Below are 18,605 nucleotides of genomic sequence, written 5' to 3'. Positions count from 1 at the left end.
CCAAACATCCTTGAGGTTCTGCCCTGGCCAACATATGGATGCAATTTCACGCAAGGCACAACGGCGGCTATATTTCATTAGGAGTTTGAGGAGACTCGGTATGTCAGCACATTTCTACAGGTGTACTGTGGAGAGCATTCTACCTGGCTGCATCGCCATCAGGTATGGAGGGGCCACTGCACAGGGTTGGAGAAAGCTGCAGACTCACCCAGCTCCACCATGGGCACTAGCCTCCCCAGCATCGAGGACATCTTCAAAAAGCGGTGCCTCAAAAAAGGCGGCATCCATCATTAGGGAGCCGCATCTCTCCAGAATTGCCCTCTTCTCATTGTTACCATCAATGAATGGATACGTGAGCCTGAAGACACAAATGCAACATTTTGGGAACAGCTTCTTCTCCGCTGCGATGAGATTTCTGAGTGGACAATGAACCTATGTACACACGCTCATTTTTTTCTGCTTTGTTTTTGCACTACTTATTTAATTTATACATACGGTACACACATACATTATATATATATGCACACACACACACTTATTGTGATTTATAGTATTATGATGTATTGCAATGTACTGCTGCTGTGAAACAACAAATTCATGACATATACCAGCCATATTCAATGTGATTCTGATTCTGATTCTGAAGGGATGGTGAAAATCCTTGGTGGTTTTTTTCTTGGAAGGGCTGGATTTTATCGGAAGCCATAGTCTGGGGTAACTGGTTTTGAAGGTAAAGCCACTGCCTGAAGCCATGCCCTGGAACAAGGGTCACTATTACCATGCTCCAAAAGACTAGTGGGGTTGCTATTAAACCAGAAGACAACTCTCTTGTTCATTCTCTCCCTCTGTCCCTCTCCTCTCCCTCTGTCCCTCTCCCTCTCCCTCTCCCTCTGTCCCTCTCCTCTCCCTCTCTCTCCATTCATTCGCAGAGTATCAGTAGTGACTGGTAATACAAATATACGACTAACAAGCTGATTGTTTAAGGGATGCAAAGTCTACATGTGTAATCTATGTCACAATAAACTGCAGTCTAATTGTCATTAATTTCAAGGTTATTCCACACATTTATGACTGCTGTAAAGTTTTGCAACAAAGGAAAATCAAATCACTGATATTCAGGTTTGCTATTTTGTTTACTTATGAAATACCTTTGACACAGGCCAACCTTGCTGTTGTAATTCAAATCCAGCAGAAATTGACCAATGTCTTATTTCATCCCTGAACCAGAAAACATGTGATAAAGCAAAAGATCAAAAAGCGTATTTTAATTGTCTCAAAGTTTACTCTTAATAATTTTATTGCATTTTTTCATCTCTCTTTCTTTGAGTGGACTTTTACCACTGTAATTACTGACAGTGAAAGAAAGAGGTGCCAGTGAACTTCTGATTTTTATTTCCATTTACTTCAGGCAAAACAACCTTGTGATTGAATCTACAATATCTGCAATATACCCAGCATTTATTTTATACATTTTTTTGTCATTCTGGCCTTTCTTGCCTGCTTCACTGAAACTTGGGAAGCCTCTTAGCAGCAAAATAGTTCTAAAAGTAAAGGTGGCCTTTAGAATTGTAAGTTTTATTCTGTGTCACCTCTGAGATTTCTCTTTCATTTTCCCATATGATATTTGGATTTGGGTTGGCTGATATTCTTGCCCTCTTTTTAACCTGATATACAATGTGTAGTTGTCACTGACAAGACCAGCGTCATATTTCTTATTCATAGTTACCACTGGAAGGAGGTGAGTAGTTTTGAGGCACTGCGGACTAACTGGGGAATCTAAAGTGCTGATGAATAAGGAGGTTGAATACATGGTCTAGCAACACAATGGAGTTGGACACAGAGTCTATAGAAGTGAGGCAAAGTGGCATCAACTTCATGGACCCTGAAGGAGGTGTTTGCTACTCTGAGGCAAATCAGGGTGGATTAATCCCCAGGGCCTGACAAAATGCTCCCTCAGATCCTATGGGAGGTGCAGAGATTGCCAGGGTCCTAGGAAAGGTACCAGAGGATTGCAGGATAGCCAGTGTTTTTTCACTGTTTAAAAAAGGTTCTAAACATAGACCAGGGAATATAAGCTGGTGAGTCTGACACCAGTTGTGGGAAAGTTATTGCAAGGTATTCTAAGGGACCAGATATATAAATATTTGGATAGACATGGACTGATTAAGGATAGGCAGTATGGCTTTGTACCTGGTAGGTCATGTCTAACCAATCCTATGGAGATTTTCGAGGAAGTTACCAGGAAAGTGGATGAAGGCAAGGCAGTGGATGTTGTCCACATGAACTTTAGCAAGGCCTTTGTCAAGATCCCGCACGGGAGACTGGTCAAGAAGGTTCAGTCACTCAGCATACATGATGAGGTAGTAAATTGGATTAGACAACACACACAAAATGCTGGTGGAGCACAGCAGGCCAGGCAGCATCCATAGGAGAAGCACTGTCGATGTTTCGGGCCGAGTCCCTTCGTCCTGACAAAGGGTCTCGGCCCGAAACGTCGACAGTGCTTCTCCTATAGATGCTGCCTGGCCTGCTGTGTTCCACCAGCATTTTGTGTGTGTTGTTGTTTGAATTTCCAGCATCTGCAGATTTCCTCGTGTTTGCTCTTTAAATTGGATTAGACATTGGCTTTGAGGGAGCAGCCAGAGAGTGGTGGTAGATGGTTGCCTCTCTGACTGGAGGCCTGTGACTGGAGGAGTGCCACAGGGATTGGTGTTGGGTCCTTTGTTGTTTGTCATCTATATCAATGATCTGGATGATAATGTGGTTAACTGCATCAGAAAATTTGCGGGTGACACCAAGTTTAGGGGAGTGGGGGACAGTGAGGAAGGCTATCATGGCTTGCAAAGGGATCTGTATCAGCTGGAAAAATGGGCTGAAAAATGGCAGACGGAATTTAATGCAGACAAGTGTGAGGTTTTTCACTTTGGTAGGACCAACCAGGGTAGGTCTTACATGGTGAACAGAAGGGCACTGAGGAGTGTGGTAGAATAACGGGATCTGGGAGTACAGGCTCATAATTCATTGGAAGTGATGTCACGGGTAGATAGGGCCATAAAGAAATCTTTTGGCACATTGGCCTTCATAAATCAATGTATTGAATAGAGGAGATGGGGCGTTATGTTGAAGTTATATAAGTCGTTGGTGAGGCCTAATTTGGAATATTGTGTTCAGTCTTGGTCACCTACCTATAGGAAAGATGTAAACAAGGTTGAAAGAATACGGGGAAAATTTACAAGGATGTCGCCAAGCAGGTCTGGAGGACCTGAGTTATAAGGAAAGATTGAATAGGTTAGATCCAGATTCTTCAGAATGTAGAAGACTGAGAGGAGATTTGATAGAGGTATACAAAATTATAAGGGGTATAGATAGGGTAAATGCAAGCAGGCTTTTTCCACTGAGGCTGGGTGGGACTACAGCCAGAGGTCATGGATTAAGGGTGAAAGGGATCTCATCGCAACCTCTTGAATATTGAAAGTTCTGGATAAAATGGATGTGGAAAGGATAATTTCCTATAGTGGGGTTATCTAGGACCAAAGGGCGGAGCCTCAGAATTGAGGGATGTCCATTTAGAACACAGATGTGGAAAAATTTCTTTAGCCAGAGGCTGATGAATCTCTGAAATTCATTGACACAGACAGATGTGCAGGCCAAGTCACCAGATATTTAATACAGAAGTTGATAGGTTCTTGATTAATGTCAAAGGTTACGGGGAGAAGGCAGGAGAATGGGGTTGAGATGGAATATATGTCAGTCATGACGGAATGGCACAGCAGATTTGATGGGCTGAATGGCCTCATTCTGTTCCTATGTCTTATAATAAAAAACGAATGAGAGGATAATATCTAAGTGAATGGAACCTCTGTGTCTATACTGTCCTGAGAATGATAAGGGTCTCCACTTTAACAAAAAAAGGACAATTGGTTTGCAATCAACTATTTCTTGCATAATGGCGAGATTCTCACCAGCTGCCTGTTCATTCAATTTTGCAACATTAAATCAGTTGTTTGACATATAATAATTAGTTAGGTAATATAAACTGGAGGAACTTCTAGAACAACACTAAATTGGCAGAATGCAGCAAAAGGAATGCCAGATTTTCTGAAAGAATATCACAGGAGACTTTGCACATTCAAAGAATAAGATTACACAGACAGTCTTTGGTTAAACAGGTGGCCTGTTCATATTTAACACACGTAATGCTGGCCAAGCAGCGAGTAAATAGCATCATCACTGTTATCATTAAGCTGCTGTCTCACTGGCGGCTTCGCAGTTTCTTCACTTTCAGGCCCGGCTGATATCACTGATAATGGAACCTTCTTTTCTGCAATAAACCAAAGAGGAAAATCGTTAGAGGAGCTTAGAAGGTAAAGCAGCTAAAGAGCTGCAGCATAAAAGTAGTGCCAGCTACGGAAAGATCAATTCATTTTAAAGCAAATTCATCTGTGTGTCATGATTGCTGGAGTTGTACTAGCAGAGAAAAAAACTCTTAACAACCAGACATCTGAATCATTAAAACTAAAAGCTGTAAGTCTTCATTAGCACTTGTAATGGGAAAAGTTGTGTTTTAAGATTCAAGATTGTTTATTGCCATTCTTCAATACATGAGTGTGACGGAGAATAAAATGATAGTTACTCTGGAGCCTATGCAACATACAAATACAATAAGCACAATAATATAAACATGACAGCAGTCCTATAAAACACAATGCACAAATTACTGTTGAGTGCATACAGTATCTCTCATATCATATCTCTGACATGAATTCTCACTGGAATTCCAGGTACAAGCAGAACTCTTTTAAAGAAGTGGGGGATACGAAAGCTGGAGAATGAGGTGGAGGGGGTTGCACTGATTCCAACCTGTGGCACTCAGCAATAGGTGTGGGTAGGACAGTGAGTGGAGGTCAAGTGCCCCACAGCCTCGGAAGGGGTGAGCTGAGACGCTGGAGGATGTTATAGGATGGCTGCTATAGAAGAGCAATTCTTTGAGGAGATTTAAGAGCAAGAGGGGCAGCCCTGTGATCCATTTGGTAAGGTTGGAACTAGTCGCTACGGAGCTGGACAACCAAAGCTGATTTTGTCACTAGGTACACCATCACAGAGTAAAGTCTGTTCATAAAGTGCTCTTCATACTCTGAGGATTTCCTAAAGCACTTTGAAGTTAATTGTGTTTTTTTGAAATGTTATAATACATAAGCAGGTGGCAGCCAATTTGTGCACAACAATATTTTGCATACAGCAGTGTGATATTTACTAGGATTAAATGTTGGTCTGGACACGGGACAAATTTACTGTTCCTCTTTGAAATGGCATGAGAACATTTGTGCTCATGTGAGAAAGCAGAACTAGTTTCATATAACAATTCATCACAGAGAGGAAAACCGGAAGTTCTTTATGCATCACATGCCATTTCTACCAGAGTAATAGAAGGTATCAGCGGCTGGGCTGTTTCAAAATCCCAGGACAAAAATCTGATTGGAAGGATTCAGTCAACAGGCTGTGGGGCAGCTTGAAGCTGAAGGTGTGTGTTCAAGTAAACTGAACAAGGAGAATCAATGGCAAGGACAAAAGGTACGGAATGTCTTTCTTATCGGAGTTAGAATTCAGGACTGATTTGGAGCATACAGTGTGTTTGTCAACAATCCCAGTAAAATGGTTTTAAAGGGTTACAGTTCTGTACATAAAATACTTGGGTGCTCATTCATAACATAAACTTGACCGTGTGACTTGGAACAAGGTAATTCTCCGACTATGTTTGCCACTAGCTTCTTTTAGAATTTACAATAATGTAACATTGTAATTTAGAAAACATGAAACACTTACTTGAAATTGAGTACAGGTATATACAAATTACTGCAACTATCAGCACAAGTAGACTGCATAATGTCAATATTCTCCAATAATTCTTATGTTTAACAGGACCTGGTGAGATAATTCAGGAAAAACTTTTGAAGTTGCATTGCACAATCTCATAACTTTAAGGTTAGTTTCTCTTCACACTCATCATTATCTAAGTTGAATTACAGGGTCTCATTGTAGTCTGAGCAGTCACAAAAGTGGTATGATTGGCTTTCTGAATGTGAATCTTTTCAATAAAAGCTTGATTTTCATGGATTTTACTCTCCTTTTTCAATGCAGTTTCTATCACTTAATCTGTACAAAGGGACTGTGGCATTGTCCATTTTGTCACCAATTTTGAGTAAAAGATATAAAAACCACACTCAAATTGAAATTCACACTTTGAATAAAAGCCCAGAGCTTTCAGACTGGGAAACTACTAACACCTCTTTAACTATCTGCCACTTGCCTATTTGATTTACATTTTCACAAGATGCTGTGCTTCTAAGGCTGACAATCAAACATGTAATTTAAAGTATCCAAATGATACACAGCTTTACTGATTATTTTCCTTATTTACTGGCCAATTCTGTAATGACAATTCCTTCCAATAGAATTGTATGCTGTCTCATCCAGTCCTAATACAGCCTGTGTTAGAAGGCTAGAGATGCGAGACTTCAGAACAAAATCTTGGCTGATTTCCTGTACTGAAAAAGCTCTGAAGGTGTTTGCCTTTCAGATAGGACTTAAAACTCAAGTGGATTAAAGCACATAATTGCAAAGAGGAGCAGGGGCTATACCCCCCAATGTCCTTGCCAATGTTAGTCACAGTTTTCAAAGTAGCTGTCATATCACATACATTACAACAGTGGCTAACCACTTGCTGCAAAACAATTCAGATTACTTTGGAAGGAATGTGGAAGTTGCTATATAAATGGATATCTTTCTAATTTGGCGAAGAATTGTGGGTAGGGTTGACACTTCCCTTCCTTCATAGCTCACCCTCACCCACTATCCCCTCACTTCCTGTTGTGTTTGTTTCCTTCCTTTCAGTGACCCCCCTCTCTCCATACCCTTTTACTCCTTCTTCTTCCAACCCTCTCTTGTACACCCCACAACTCATCTAGCTCCTTCTATTCCTTTCCTGGACTCCTCCCAACTCCTCTTTATCTTCCTCCAACTCTTCGCTCCCCTCTCCTCATTCCCTGGCATTTTCTCTTCCCAACTCTCCCTCTGCCCCTCAGATAACACCCTTCCTCTCTGTCCCTTCGTCAGCCCTGAGAAAACCTTAGGAAAGGCTCGTTGATCGTTCAATGATATCAGCTGTTCAGTTGATGCTGCATGAAGCTGGCTGAATGTCATCACCCCAAAAGAGAGCACACGGTGCTAAGCCCCTGGTCATGTGATATCTACCCTGGACCTCCTCTGAAATCTCTGGAAAGGCTGCAGCCTGATGCTGGCTCTAGTTTCCAGGATCTATGGTCCTGCTTGTCATTAGACCCAGATCTCACTTTGCCTCCTTGCATGGTAACTGGTGCACAATGACTACTACATACAACAGGAAATACACGGGCAGATTCCAGCCTTCAACATGACGTCTGGAAGCTGGAACATCAGGACCTCAGGGACAACTATCCTAACCGATACATCAGTGATATGAAAGTCATTGAAGAGGATTCTGAGAGGGAGGATTTATTTGCATTTAAAAACACGAGGATGGATTAGTGATAGTCTGCATGGCTTTGCGTGTGAGAAATCACGTCTCACAAACTTGACTGAGGATTTCGAAAAGGTGACCAAAAAGAACGATGAGGGTGTGGTGGTAGATGAGCAAAAGAATGACGGATGGACTAACTATTGCAAGCATCTTAAACTCTGAAGAGACACACCAAAATTGTCTCTGCGATTTGCAGAATAAGCAGGCAACATCCCTGATATCCAGAGATCTAAGTACCCTCAATTGGCTCAGAAGAGCTTTCCACATCATGTATATGCTTGATCTTGGACTCCCAAAAGACTGGTCTGCTCTGAGCTCTGCAGTAGTAAGATATCTCAAGGAAATGTTTTGACAAATCCATGACTTCCTGAGCACACGGACATCCGATGTAAATAGAAGAGGGAATGTTATGTCTTTTCGAATGACCCACCTATTCTGATCCACCTGTGATGGAATCAATGGATCCCATATTAGCTTCATCAGCTCCCTCGGGACCTGGAGAAGCGGAGTGGAAGGGAAGCAAATTGAGGGACATGTCTGAAGGACTGCCTAAGAAGGGGAGAAGAATGAACAGGAAACTTTTCTAGCTATGGGTGATATGTGGACTGTTCTGAATGGTGGTGCCTTTCAAGGTTTCAAGTTTACTAGAGCAAAGTAAGTGGATTGGCTCTGGTCACTTTGTAGTTTCTTAAGTTCTTGGTAAATTGACTAATTATCTATGTGACTAAATTAATTAAACCTTTGTGAGGGATAATACATTATTTATCGTCTCATTGTTATGTGACGTGTCACTTGACGTGCGCGATCATGATCTTTCCATGACCATGATTGTTCTTGTAAATTTTTCTACAGAAGTGGCTTGCCATTGCCTTCTTCTGGGCAGTGTCTTTACAAGATGGGTGACCCCAGCCATTATCAATATTCTTCAGTAATTGTCTGCTTGGTGTCAGTAGTCACATAACCAGGACTTGTGATATGCACCGGCTGCTCATACAACCATCTACCACTTGCTCCTATGGCTTCACGTGACCCTGATTGGTGGGTGGTGGAGGCTAAGCTGGTGCTACACCTTGTCCAAGGGTGATCTGCTGGCTAGTGGAGAGAAGGAGCACCTTACACCTCCTTTGGTAGAGACTTATCTTCACCCTGCCACCCTATACATTATTAGACTTAGCAAAGCCTCAGCTCTGCTGCTTGACTCTGCATTCCCTATTAAACTTCTTAATTGTTACAAATCATATCTATCTGTGAGACATGACACAGTCCAGTAACGAGCAGTGTTCCCTATACGAAAATCTAAGTCTCAGATCACAGGGAGAATGGGCCTGACTGTGAAAACTGAGTATTATGGTTAGCCTGAGCAGTCCTAACTTGAAAAGTTCAACTTTGCTATATGAGAGTCTGCCAAACTAAGCACAGACCTGTGCATTAATTGTGAGACATTTTGCTTAAATCCTTGAATGGGAAAAATAAATCATTGGAATATTCATTCAAAGCTTTGCAACCTGGCATGATTCAAACACCTGTATAACAAAGCACCCAGCAATCTTACCTGGGCTGCTGTCACGACTGTGTTTAATGATTGGTGCGGAGAGTGTCGAGTGGTTCACCTGACAGGAATAATTCCCACCGTCACCCCAGTCAGGTACAGACAGATTCAGGAAGCTTGCCATGGAGAAGGAGCCGTCACTATTAGAATAGAGGGGCCCATCCTCTGTCCCGTTGGTGATCAACTGTCCATCGCTAAACCAGGACACTTGAATGTTGCCCGGGTAGAACTCCACCGATGTGCAGATGAGCTGTACGCCAGCGTTAGGGGAAGGTGGAGCCTTGGTTGTTAACTGAACTGTTGGGCGTGCTGAAAAGCAATTGTAATATAATATCAGACCTTGTAAGCCATGCAGATTCTTTCTAATCATTCTGTCTATCCGAATGTATCACACCCTGTCCCTCAGAATTCCCTCTAGTACACTTGGCACTACTGACATCGTGTTGACTTGCCTGTAGTTTTCCAAATTATCCTTGCTTCCCTTCTTAAAGCCACCTTCTAGTCTTTGGGGACTTCACCCGTGACTAACGATAAACCAGTTAAGGACTCCACAATTTCCTATCTAGCTTCCCATAAAGTCCAAAAATGCACTTGGTCAGGCCTTGGGAATTCATCCAGCTTAATGTGCTGGAAGGCTGTAAATATTTCCTTCCTGGTAATATGAATGTCCTGATACAGGATTTCAATCCCAAACGCGAACAGTTTTTTGCTCTCCCTGATGCTGCTCAACCTGCTGCATTTCTCCAGCCATTTGTTCATTGCTGCAGACTCCAGCATCTGCAGTCTCTTGTGTCTCCAAAACAGCTCTACATGTTTCCCTTATCTGGTGAGCAATCTGTGCAGTAAACACCAAGGGGAAATATTGGTTAAATATTTCCCATCTCCTGTGGCTCAAGACATAGATTCAAGACTACGGGGACCTATTCTTCCCCATAGCCCTTTGTTTACTCTTCATATAGCTATAAAATTGCCTGGGAATTTTCTTAACTTACACTGCCAGATCCACCTCAAAGCCCTCTCTTTGCCCTTCTGATTTCTCTCTTGTGAATATTCTTAATAACTATAAAACCTTCAAGAGTTTAGGCAGCTTCTGGAAAGAAAATCAGCTTGAAACACTGACTTTATTTCTTTCTCCACAGACGCTGCCCGACTTGCTGAGCGTTTTCTGTCTTTACGTGAGAGATAACTACAAGGTACTTTTGTATTCTTGATGTACAACTCACCCTCCACTTTCAGCCACGTGCCTTCTCCTTTTGCTGTCAGTGTAGGGGGAGGGATTTCAATAGAAAATTCACAAAAATAAATGTCAATGTCACTTAGATTAACGTTATAGATCAGTAAAGATGTAGAGTTTGCTGAGATATCCAGTGTAACTTGAAATTGACTTGCACATAATGGAACAGAAGCAGGATTAAATTTATTTTTCATTTGCTGACACAATGGCTGTACACTGGAGTTTCTTATCCACTTAATCCTCATCTGCTCTTCATCTCCACCGCTGTACAAACAGTTTATTCGTGCTGTTTCTCCTTTCAAGATTTGGATTTCTGGTGGTGTCTGGGTGACCTTTGGGTTTGTTTTTGCTGAAGAAAAGATAAATGATTAATATAATAAAACCTCCATTTGGTAGTAAATATTATCTGTGCTGAATGTAAAACTCCATTTGTAGTTCAGTGGAAATTAAAAAGATGTACAACTAATTTAGTTTCTACAAACACCGACATAAATATTTTCATTATTAACGGCATCGTTCTCATGCAGGAGATGTTGAAGATCCCATACTGCTTATTTTGGAAAAAGAACAGAAATTTATTCTCGATTTCCTGGATGATATTTATTCCTCTGTCAAACTGCTAAAGAAGACCTGGTCTTTTTGTCACTTGTGGGGAATTACTGTGTAAAAATCTGCTGCTGTGTTTTCTCCGTTGTAACGGATTAACTTCAAAAGCATGAACTTAATTGCATCTAAATCACTTTGGGAAATCCTGTGGTTGGCTGAATTTCTTTCACACGGGATACCTGTAAAACTACCTGGATGTTTTAATGATTAAGATCAACTTCCTCATCCCCATCCCGTTTCAATGGAGTTTATGCAAGCACACCTTCAACTCTAGGTTCATATTCCTAGCAATAACTGTTCCTGATTCACCATGTTCATGCTTGAACCCTCAGGCTCCTGAATGGGCATGGATAACTTCACTCACCTCAATTCTGAACTGATTCCACAACACTTTCAAGGACTCTACAACTCATGGTCTCAAGGTTATTTATTTATGGGTGTATTTGCACATTGGTTGCGTGTGTGCGTGTGCGTGTGTAGTTTTCACTGATTCTATTGTATTTCTTTGTTCTACTGTGAATGCCTGCAAGGAAATGAACTTCAAGTAGTATATGGTGACATATACGTATTTTGATAATAAACTGACCTTGAAATTTGAACACTGCAAATATTCGTGATATCCTTTCTTCAAATTAGTTGGGGGATTTACAAAAGGAAAGAATTAAACAAGGTTAAAACTCACATTTATTGGGAAGATAATGAATTTGAGCATAATTTAAAACTACTTGAATCAGGATCAGAATGAGGTTAAACATAATTAGCATATGTTGTCATGTTTGTTGTTTTGGGGCAGCAATACCATGAAAACTATAAATTATAATAAGAAATGCATATAACCATATAACAATTACAGCATGGAATATTTAATTATTATAATTCACACTAATTATATTTTAATAAGTAGTGCGAAAAGACAGCAAGAAATAGTGAGGTAGTGTTCTTGGATTGGTTCAATGTCTGTTCAGAAATCTGATGTTGGAGGGGAAGAGGTTGTTCCTAAAATGTTGAGCATGTGGACATGCTCCATTCTTATTGCCACCTCCTTGATGGTAACAATAAGAAGGGGGCATATCCTAAGCGATGGCAGCCCTAAATGATAGATGCTGCTTTTTCGAAACAGTGCCTTTTGAAGATGTCACGGTAGCGCGATGGTATCATAGTGGCTAATGCGACGCTATCACAGAGTTCAATAGCAGGATCGCTGTAAGAGCGTTGTTCATTCTTCCCGTGTGCATGTGTTTCCTTTGGATGGTCCAGTTGCTTCCCACGTTCCAAAGATGAACTGGTTAGTAGGGCGATTAGTCCATTCTGACCTAACCTGTGATTAGGCTCGGGTTACATAGGTGGGTTGCTGGACGGTGCAACGCATTGGGACAGAAGAGCCTGTTCTGCACTGTTTCTAAATAAAAATAAATATCCTCAATTCTAGTGCCCATGATATAGTTGGCCAAGTCTGCAACCCTTTGGTTGAGGTAGAACCAGTCTCTATGTATTGATTAATAAAGTGAAAGTAAGCTGCGTAGCAGTGTGCAGAATGGGAAGGCAATTGTTGTTTTGTCTCATCAATGTAATTAATAGCATCTGTGATAGGTATAAATCAGACTTGCCTGCAATTAGAAAAATGTAAAGAAAAACACCAACGCAGATCCCTTGCGTTCTCTGAAGTGTCATTTTATTTATTTCATTCTGAAGATGGAAAAAATAGGAATTAATGAATTGCTAAAGGAGCAAATGATTTGTCTCTGTGTAATCAGGAGCAGCATCTTACACATATAACATAAGGAGGAATTCCCCTGCATTTCACAATAATGCTTTGGGAAATGGACACCAAGTTGGAGTTGGTGGTGTTAAATATTTAATCATAGTGCAGTTATTTTCTCCTCTTTGAAGCAAGAAGGAAAGAAAAAAATACTCCCTGGTGAAAAATGAGAACTGGAGGTACTCAATGGGTCAGGCAGCATCTGTGGAGGAAAATTGTAATGAGCATTTCAGGTCAAACTTTTCATTTAGATGGGAAGATAGCCAGTACACAGAGGTGAATCAGAATATGTTAAATTAAGCAAAATTGCTCTCCTAGCCAATAAAGTTGTAAAAGCTATCATCCATTGGGTGGAAACAGGAATATCTCCTGCAGTAAAAAATTGCTTAATTCCCAAAAATTGCTGTAAGTAAATTTGTTTGTAGATCCAAATTCAGAACTTTTGATAAAGTTTTAAAGACTTCTTTCCAAAAATTATCTAACTTGATACAAGACCAGAACATATATGTTAAAGTAGCCACCTCAATATTACATCTATCACAAATAGGAATAATATTAGAAAAAATACAAGCTAATTTGTCTTTTGACATATGCACCTGATGCACCACCTTGAACTGTATCAATGAGTGATGGGCACAAATAGAAGAGTTATATACTAAATGAAAAATTTTATTCCACTAGTTATCTGAAAGTGACTTTCGAAACTCCAATTCCCATGCAGCTTTGACTTTATCATTAGATAACATATGCAAATTCAATTACCATTTATAAATTATAGCTATCAGTCCTTTTTGAAATGGTTTGACCTGAAAAAGAGTATCAATTATATTGGGTGAATAAGCCAAAGGAAAATCTGGTAATAAATTAAGTAGAAAATTCCTAATTTATAAATATCTAAAAAAGTGTACATTAGATAGGTCATATTTATTCACTAACTGAGTGAAAGACATTAGGCAAATACCCAAGAACAAATCTAAAAAGGTTACTATTCCTTTGGTTTTCCAAATTGAAAAGGTCTGATCAAAAATTCTAATCCACCTACTGTTATTCATTGGCTTACCTCCATTATGTCCTGGTTAAGTTTAGAGAAAATAAGAAGTTGGACATTTGAAACATCCTCTAAGTTTGAGGAAACTTGACGACCTTTTATTCCATATTTTCATGTGCTCTGATGTATGGCCCTTCCAGTTACCTTTTTCGAAGTTTTGTATTTGATCAGAAAGTTTTTCCTTTTTTTTTGTTGCTTTCACTCTCAGTTTGAGCTGCCCAGTTCTTTTTTGTTTTTTTTTTGTTTTTTTGTGTTTTGGGTTTTTTTTCTGGTCATGTCAATTACAAAAGCCTCTTTATCTTTTTTTTCTTTTTATGGATAAGAGGAGAATCAACTACCTTTCTCTTTATTATATACTATTAGATTATGTTTGATCTTGATGATTATTTTTCTTTTTATTTGAACTGTTATTGATATAGATATTTGTGATAATTCTCCTTTTGTTTATATATATATGTACTTTTTTATTTAACTAATAAAAAGATTGATAAAGAAAGAATATGTTAAATTAAATAAGTGGTGCAAAGAAGTAGTGGGCTAGTGTTATAGGTTCAATGTCCATTCAGAAATTGGATAGCAAATGGGTAGAAGCTGTTCCTGAATCACTGAGTGTGTGCCTTCAGGCTTCTGCACCTCATCCCCAATGGCAGCAATGAGAAGAGAGCACATCCTGGGTGATAGGGGTCCTTAATAAAGGACACCACCTTCAAAGGCACCACTCCTTGAAGGTGTCCTGGGTGCTGGGGAGGCTGGTGCCAGTGATAGAGCTGACTGAGTTTACAGCTTTCTGCAACTTCTTTCGATCCTGTACAGTACCCCTCCACCCAAACCAGATGGCGATGTAGACAGAAAGAACGCTCTCCATGGTGCACCTGTAGAAATTTGTCTAAGTGTCTTTGATAACAAACCAAATCCCTTCAAACTCCTAATGAGAGATAGTCACTGTTATGCCTTCTTTGTAACAGCTTTGATATGGGCCCAGGATAGATCCTCAGAGATATTGACACCCAGGAACTTGAACTTGCTCACTCTTTCCACTTCTGATCCCTCTATGATGACTGGTGAAGGGGAGGGTTGAGCCAAGATCTGGCAAGCAAGGGATGGATTCAGGTGGATGCCAGCTCTTGTCTTCCCCTCACCCCCTTATACTGGACATCTCCCCTCTACACTATGAATGCAGTTAAAGGGTCTTGACCCAAAACATCAACTGTCCTTTTTCCTGTCAGATGATAACTGACTCGCTGAGATCCTCCTGCTGTTGCTCTAATTTTCATTTTGTTCAAGATACCAGCATCTGCAGTCTCTCGTGTCCCCAGAAAGGAAATTGTATTTTTAAAGAGCTGCAAACACGAGGAAATCTGCAGGTGCTGGAAATTCAAGCAACACACACAAAATGCTCCTCCCCCTCCCACTTTCAAATCTCTTACTATCTCTTCTTTTAGTTACTCCTGACGAAGGGTCTCGACCTGAAGCGTTGACTGTACTTCTCCCTATAGATGCTGCCTGGCCTGCTGCGTTCCACCAGCATTTTGTGTGTGTTTTTTTTAAGAGTTTTTTTTTTGCTTTTTCCTTTCACTTTCTGTCTTCCAAAGTCTGCTCATATTAAACATGTCCACTGTTGTGGTGTTTAGAGTTACTCGGCCCCTGAACCAACTTCACAATGAATCTGAAGGTAGTACATGGACATACGTACTTAGAAAGTGAATTTATTTTGAATTTTGAACTTGCATCTGTACTTTTTTTGCTATATGAATGTTGTGGGCTGAACATGTGGAAAAGCATTCCTTGAGCAATCGTTATTCTTAAATCATAACACCAAAATCTGTGTCTGCAGCTAAAGAAAAGTTCTCATTAATAAGAATGGATTTAAAGTTTATGAAGCAAGCTATCACTTACAGTTTGGTGATAAGATTTACTCATTTGTCTTTCTGCCATGATGCTGTCACACTATTGATCCAAATTTTGGAATTCTTTTGACACGTGATAAAATCAGCATATTTCAAAGAGACAAGATTTTCTAGTTAAATGGGTTTTTCCATTTAATCTCCACCCCTTGTCTAAAACCTTATGGTTATGATGGGGAATTTGTTTAAAGTTGCAGTCCACACCTAAATACCATAGATTCAGAGAGTTATCCAGAAAGAAACAGGTCCTTCATCCATGAAAACCAAGCTGTCTGTTTGCACTAATCCTACGTATTCATCTCAGCCTTTCCAATCAACACACCTGTCCAAATGTCCTAGATATTGTAATTGTTCCCTTCTGTAATACTTTCTGTGGAAATTTGTTCCAGATATCCACCTACCTTGGTATGGAAATCTTGCCAATCAGATTACCTTTTCAATATTTCTCTTTTCACCTTGGTCTATGCCCTCCAGCCTAGACCCCGCTACTTTTAGAATAAGAAGACTATGGCTGTCTACCCTGTCTATGCCCCTCATTATTTAATAAACCTTTATAATGTCAACCCTCAGTCTCCATGTAACACCAGTGTTAAGAACAGTGGGTTATAAGGTATCTTGCATTGGGTTCTATTTTAGAGACTTCTCTTCCCTTTGCTCTTTCTAAATTGCCGAAACGAATTGACAACCCGATAGTTAAACATACTTTACGTATATGGTTTCAATTTCGGAAATTTTTTGGGTTGACTCAGTTTGTTTTAAATATTCCTATTGTATCCAATTGCTTTTTTTACCCTTCTATTATAGACCAAGCTTATTCAGCTTGGAAGACTAAAGGATTACTACGATTTTCCGATTTATTTTTGGATTATTGTTTTATGTCTTTTGAACAATTATCTAATAAATATAATTTGCCTAGATTTCATTTTTTTAGATATTTACAGATTAGGAATTTCTTAAATACTGTACTTCCTACTTTTCCAAATTTTGTGTCTTCAGGTATTTTGGAGAATTTGTTTGAACTAAATCCTTCTCAGAAAGGGCTAATATCAAAACTTTACAATATATTTATGAAGGTACATTCAGAGCCCTTCTATAAGACTAAAAATGATTGGGGAAGAGAACTTAACCTTACTATCCCTATTGAGAATTGGGATAAAATTCTTCAATTAGTTAATACATCATCTATATGTGCTAAACATTCATTAATACAGTTTAAGGTTGCGCATAGATATCTGATAGCCTAATTATTCAAAATGACCAAATAATAAACATTTATATATAAATGGTGTTTGGCACTTTCAAGCTGTGCCAAAAATTTCCCAGCTAATGCAAAGAATCAAAAAAGTGTACAGGGTGACTAAAAATGAGGGTCATAGTGTCATAGAATCATAGAGCACAACAGCACAGAAAAAGGCCCTTCAGCCCATCTAGTCCATTCTGACCTGCTTTCTGTCTAGTTGCATCTACCAGCTCCTGAAAAATAGCGCTCCAGGCTCTTCTCATCCACATAGTTACCCAGACTTCATCACCACTTCTGCTGGCAGCTCATTCCACACTTGTACCTCACTCTGAGTGAAAAATTTCCCCTTCAGGTACCCTTTAAATATTTTCACCAGCATAAAAGCAAAAGAGAGGACAGACAATATCAAAAATTAGTGGGAAACTTTAAAAAACAATGGAAGGCAACTAAAAAAGCAATAAGGAGAGAAAAGACAAAAAATGAAGGTAAGCTATTGCAATAATATTAAAGAAGATACCGAAAGATTTTTTCATATATATATAAAAACAGAGCCGAGTGGATATTGGACGGCTACAATATGACAACTGAGAGGTAGTAATAGGGTCAAAGAAATGGCGGATGAACTCAATAAGTACTTTGCGTCAGTCTTCACTGTAGAACGCTCCAGCAGTATGCCAGAAGTTCAAGTGTTAGGACAAAAATGAGTGCAGTTGCTATTAGTAAAGAGAAGGTGCTTGGGAACCTGAAAGATGTGAAGGTAGATAGGTCACCCAGACTAGATGGTTTGAAAGAGATAGTTGAAGAGATTGTGGAGGCAATGGTAATAATCATTTAAGAGTCACTTGATTCTGGAATGGTTCGAGGACTGGAAAACTGCAAATGTTACTCCACACTTTACAAAGAGAGGGAAGCAAAAGAAAATAAATTATAGACCAGTTGGCCTCACTTCAGTTGCTGGGAAGGTGCAGGAGTCCATTATTAAGGATGATGTTTCAAGGATACTTGGAGGCACATGATAAAACAGGCCAAAGTTAGCATGGTTTCCTAAAGGGGATATATTGTGTGACAAATCTGTTGGAATTCTTTAATGGAATAACATGCAGGATAGGCATAGGAGACTCAGTAGATGTTGTTCACTTGCATTTTCAGATGCAGCAAGTGAGGCTGCAAAACAAGATAGGAGCCCATGGTATTATAGGAAAGATACCAGCACGGACTAGGATTAGCTGACTGAAAGAGTGAAAGTAAAGATGGCCTTTCTGGTTGGCTGCAGGTTATTAGTGGTGTTCTGTGGGGGACGGTGCTAAGTCTGTTTCTTTTCATGGTATTTGTCAAAAATTTGGTTGATGGAATTGATAGGTTTGAAGCCAAGTTTGTGGATGATATGAAGAAAGGTGGAGAAGCAGTTATTGTTGAAGAAGCAGGGAGTCTGCAGAAGGATTTGGACAGATTAGGAGAAAGGGAAAGAAGTGGCAGGTGGCATACAGTGTAGGGATGTGTATGATCATGTACTTCGGTAGAAGGAATAAAGGTGTAGATTATTTTCTAAATGGGGAGATAATTCAAATATTGGAAGTGGAAAGGAATTTAGGAGTCCTGGTGCAGGATTCCTTAATGATTAGCGTGCAGGTTTAGTCAGTAGGAAGGAAGGCAAAAGCAACATTAACACTTATTTTGAGTGGACTAGAATATAAAAGCAAGGATGAAATG

The 18,605-nt window shown here is 39.8% G+C and overlaps 1 protein-coding gene and 1 long non-coding RNA gene across 2 annotated transcripts in view; one reads left to right on the top strand and one right to left on the bottom strand.

The window, feature by feature from the left end:
- Window positions 1–2,564: 2,564 nt before the first annotated feature.
- The window catches only part of LOC140727659 (uncharacterized), a 44,785-nt gene continuing 28,744 nt past the window's right edge, over window positions 2,565–18,605 (bottom strand). Inside the window, exons 3-6 of the mRNA XM_073045297.1 lie at window positions 10,328–10,687; window positions 9,108–9,413; window positions 5,824–5,922; window positions 2,565–4,321 (exon numbers count right to left, since the gene is read on the bottom strand). Coding sequence (XP_072901398.1) covers window positions 4,185–4,321; window positions 5,824–5,922; window positions 9,108–9,413; window positions 10,328–10,583 — 798 coding nt within the window. The 5' untranslated portion in view covers window positions 10,584–10,687 and the 3' untranslated portion in view covers window positions 2,565–4,184. The remainder of the gene's footprint in view (window positions 4,322–5,823; window positions 5,923–9,107; window positions 9,414–10,327; window positions 10,688–18,605) is intronic.
- Window positions 5,924–11,543, top strand: LOC140727661 (uncharacterized). Its single transcript, XR_012098893.1, has 3 exons — window positions 5,924–5,982; window positions 10,244–10,297; window positions 10,866–11,543. It is a non-coding gene; the product is annotated as an uncharacterized lncRNA (long non-coding RNA).

Source organism: Hemitrygon akajei, chromosome 5 (genome assembly GCF_048418815.1).
Source record: "Hemitrygon akajei chromosome 5, sHemAka1.3, whole genome shotgun sequence".
Classification (NCBI taxonomy): domain Eukaryota; kingdom Metazoa; phylum Chordata; class Chondrichthyes; order Myliobatiformes; family Dasyatidae; genus Hemitrygon; species Hemitrygon akajei.
Note: the sequence above shows the minus strand (reverse complement) of the source record. Positions and strands in the feature narration are given on the sequence as shown.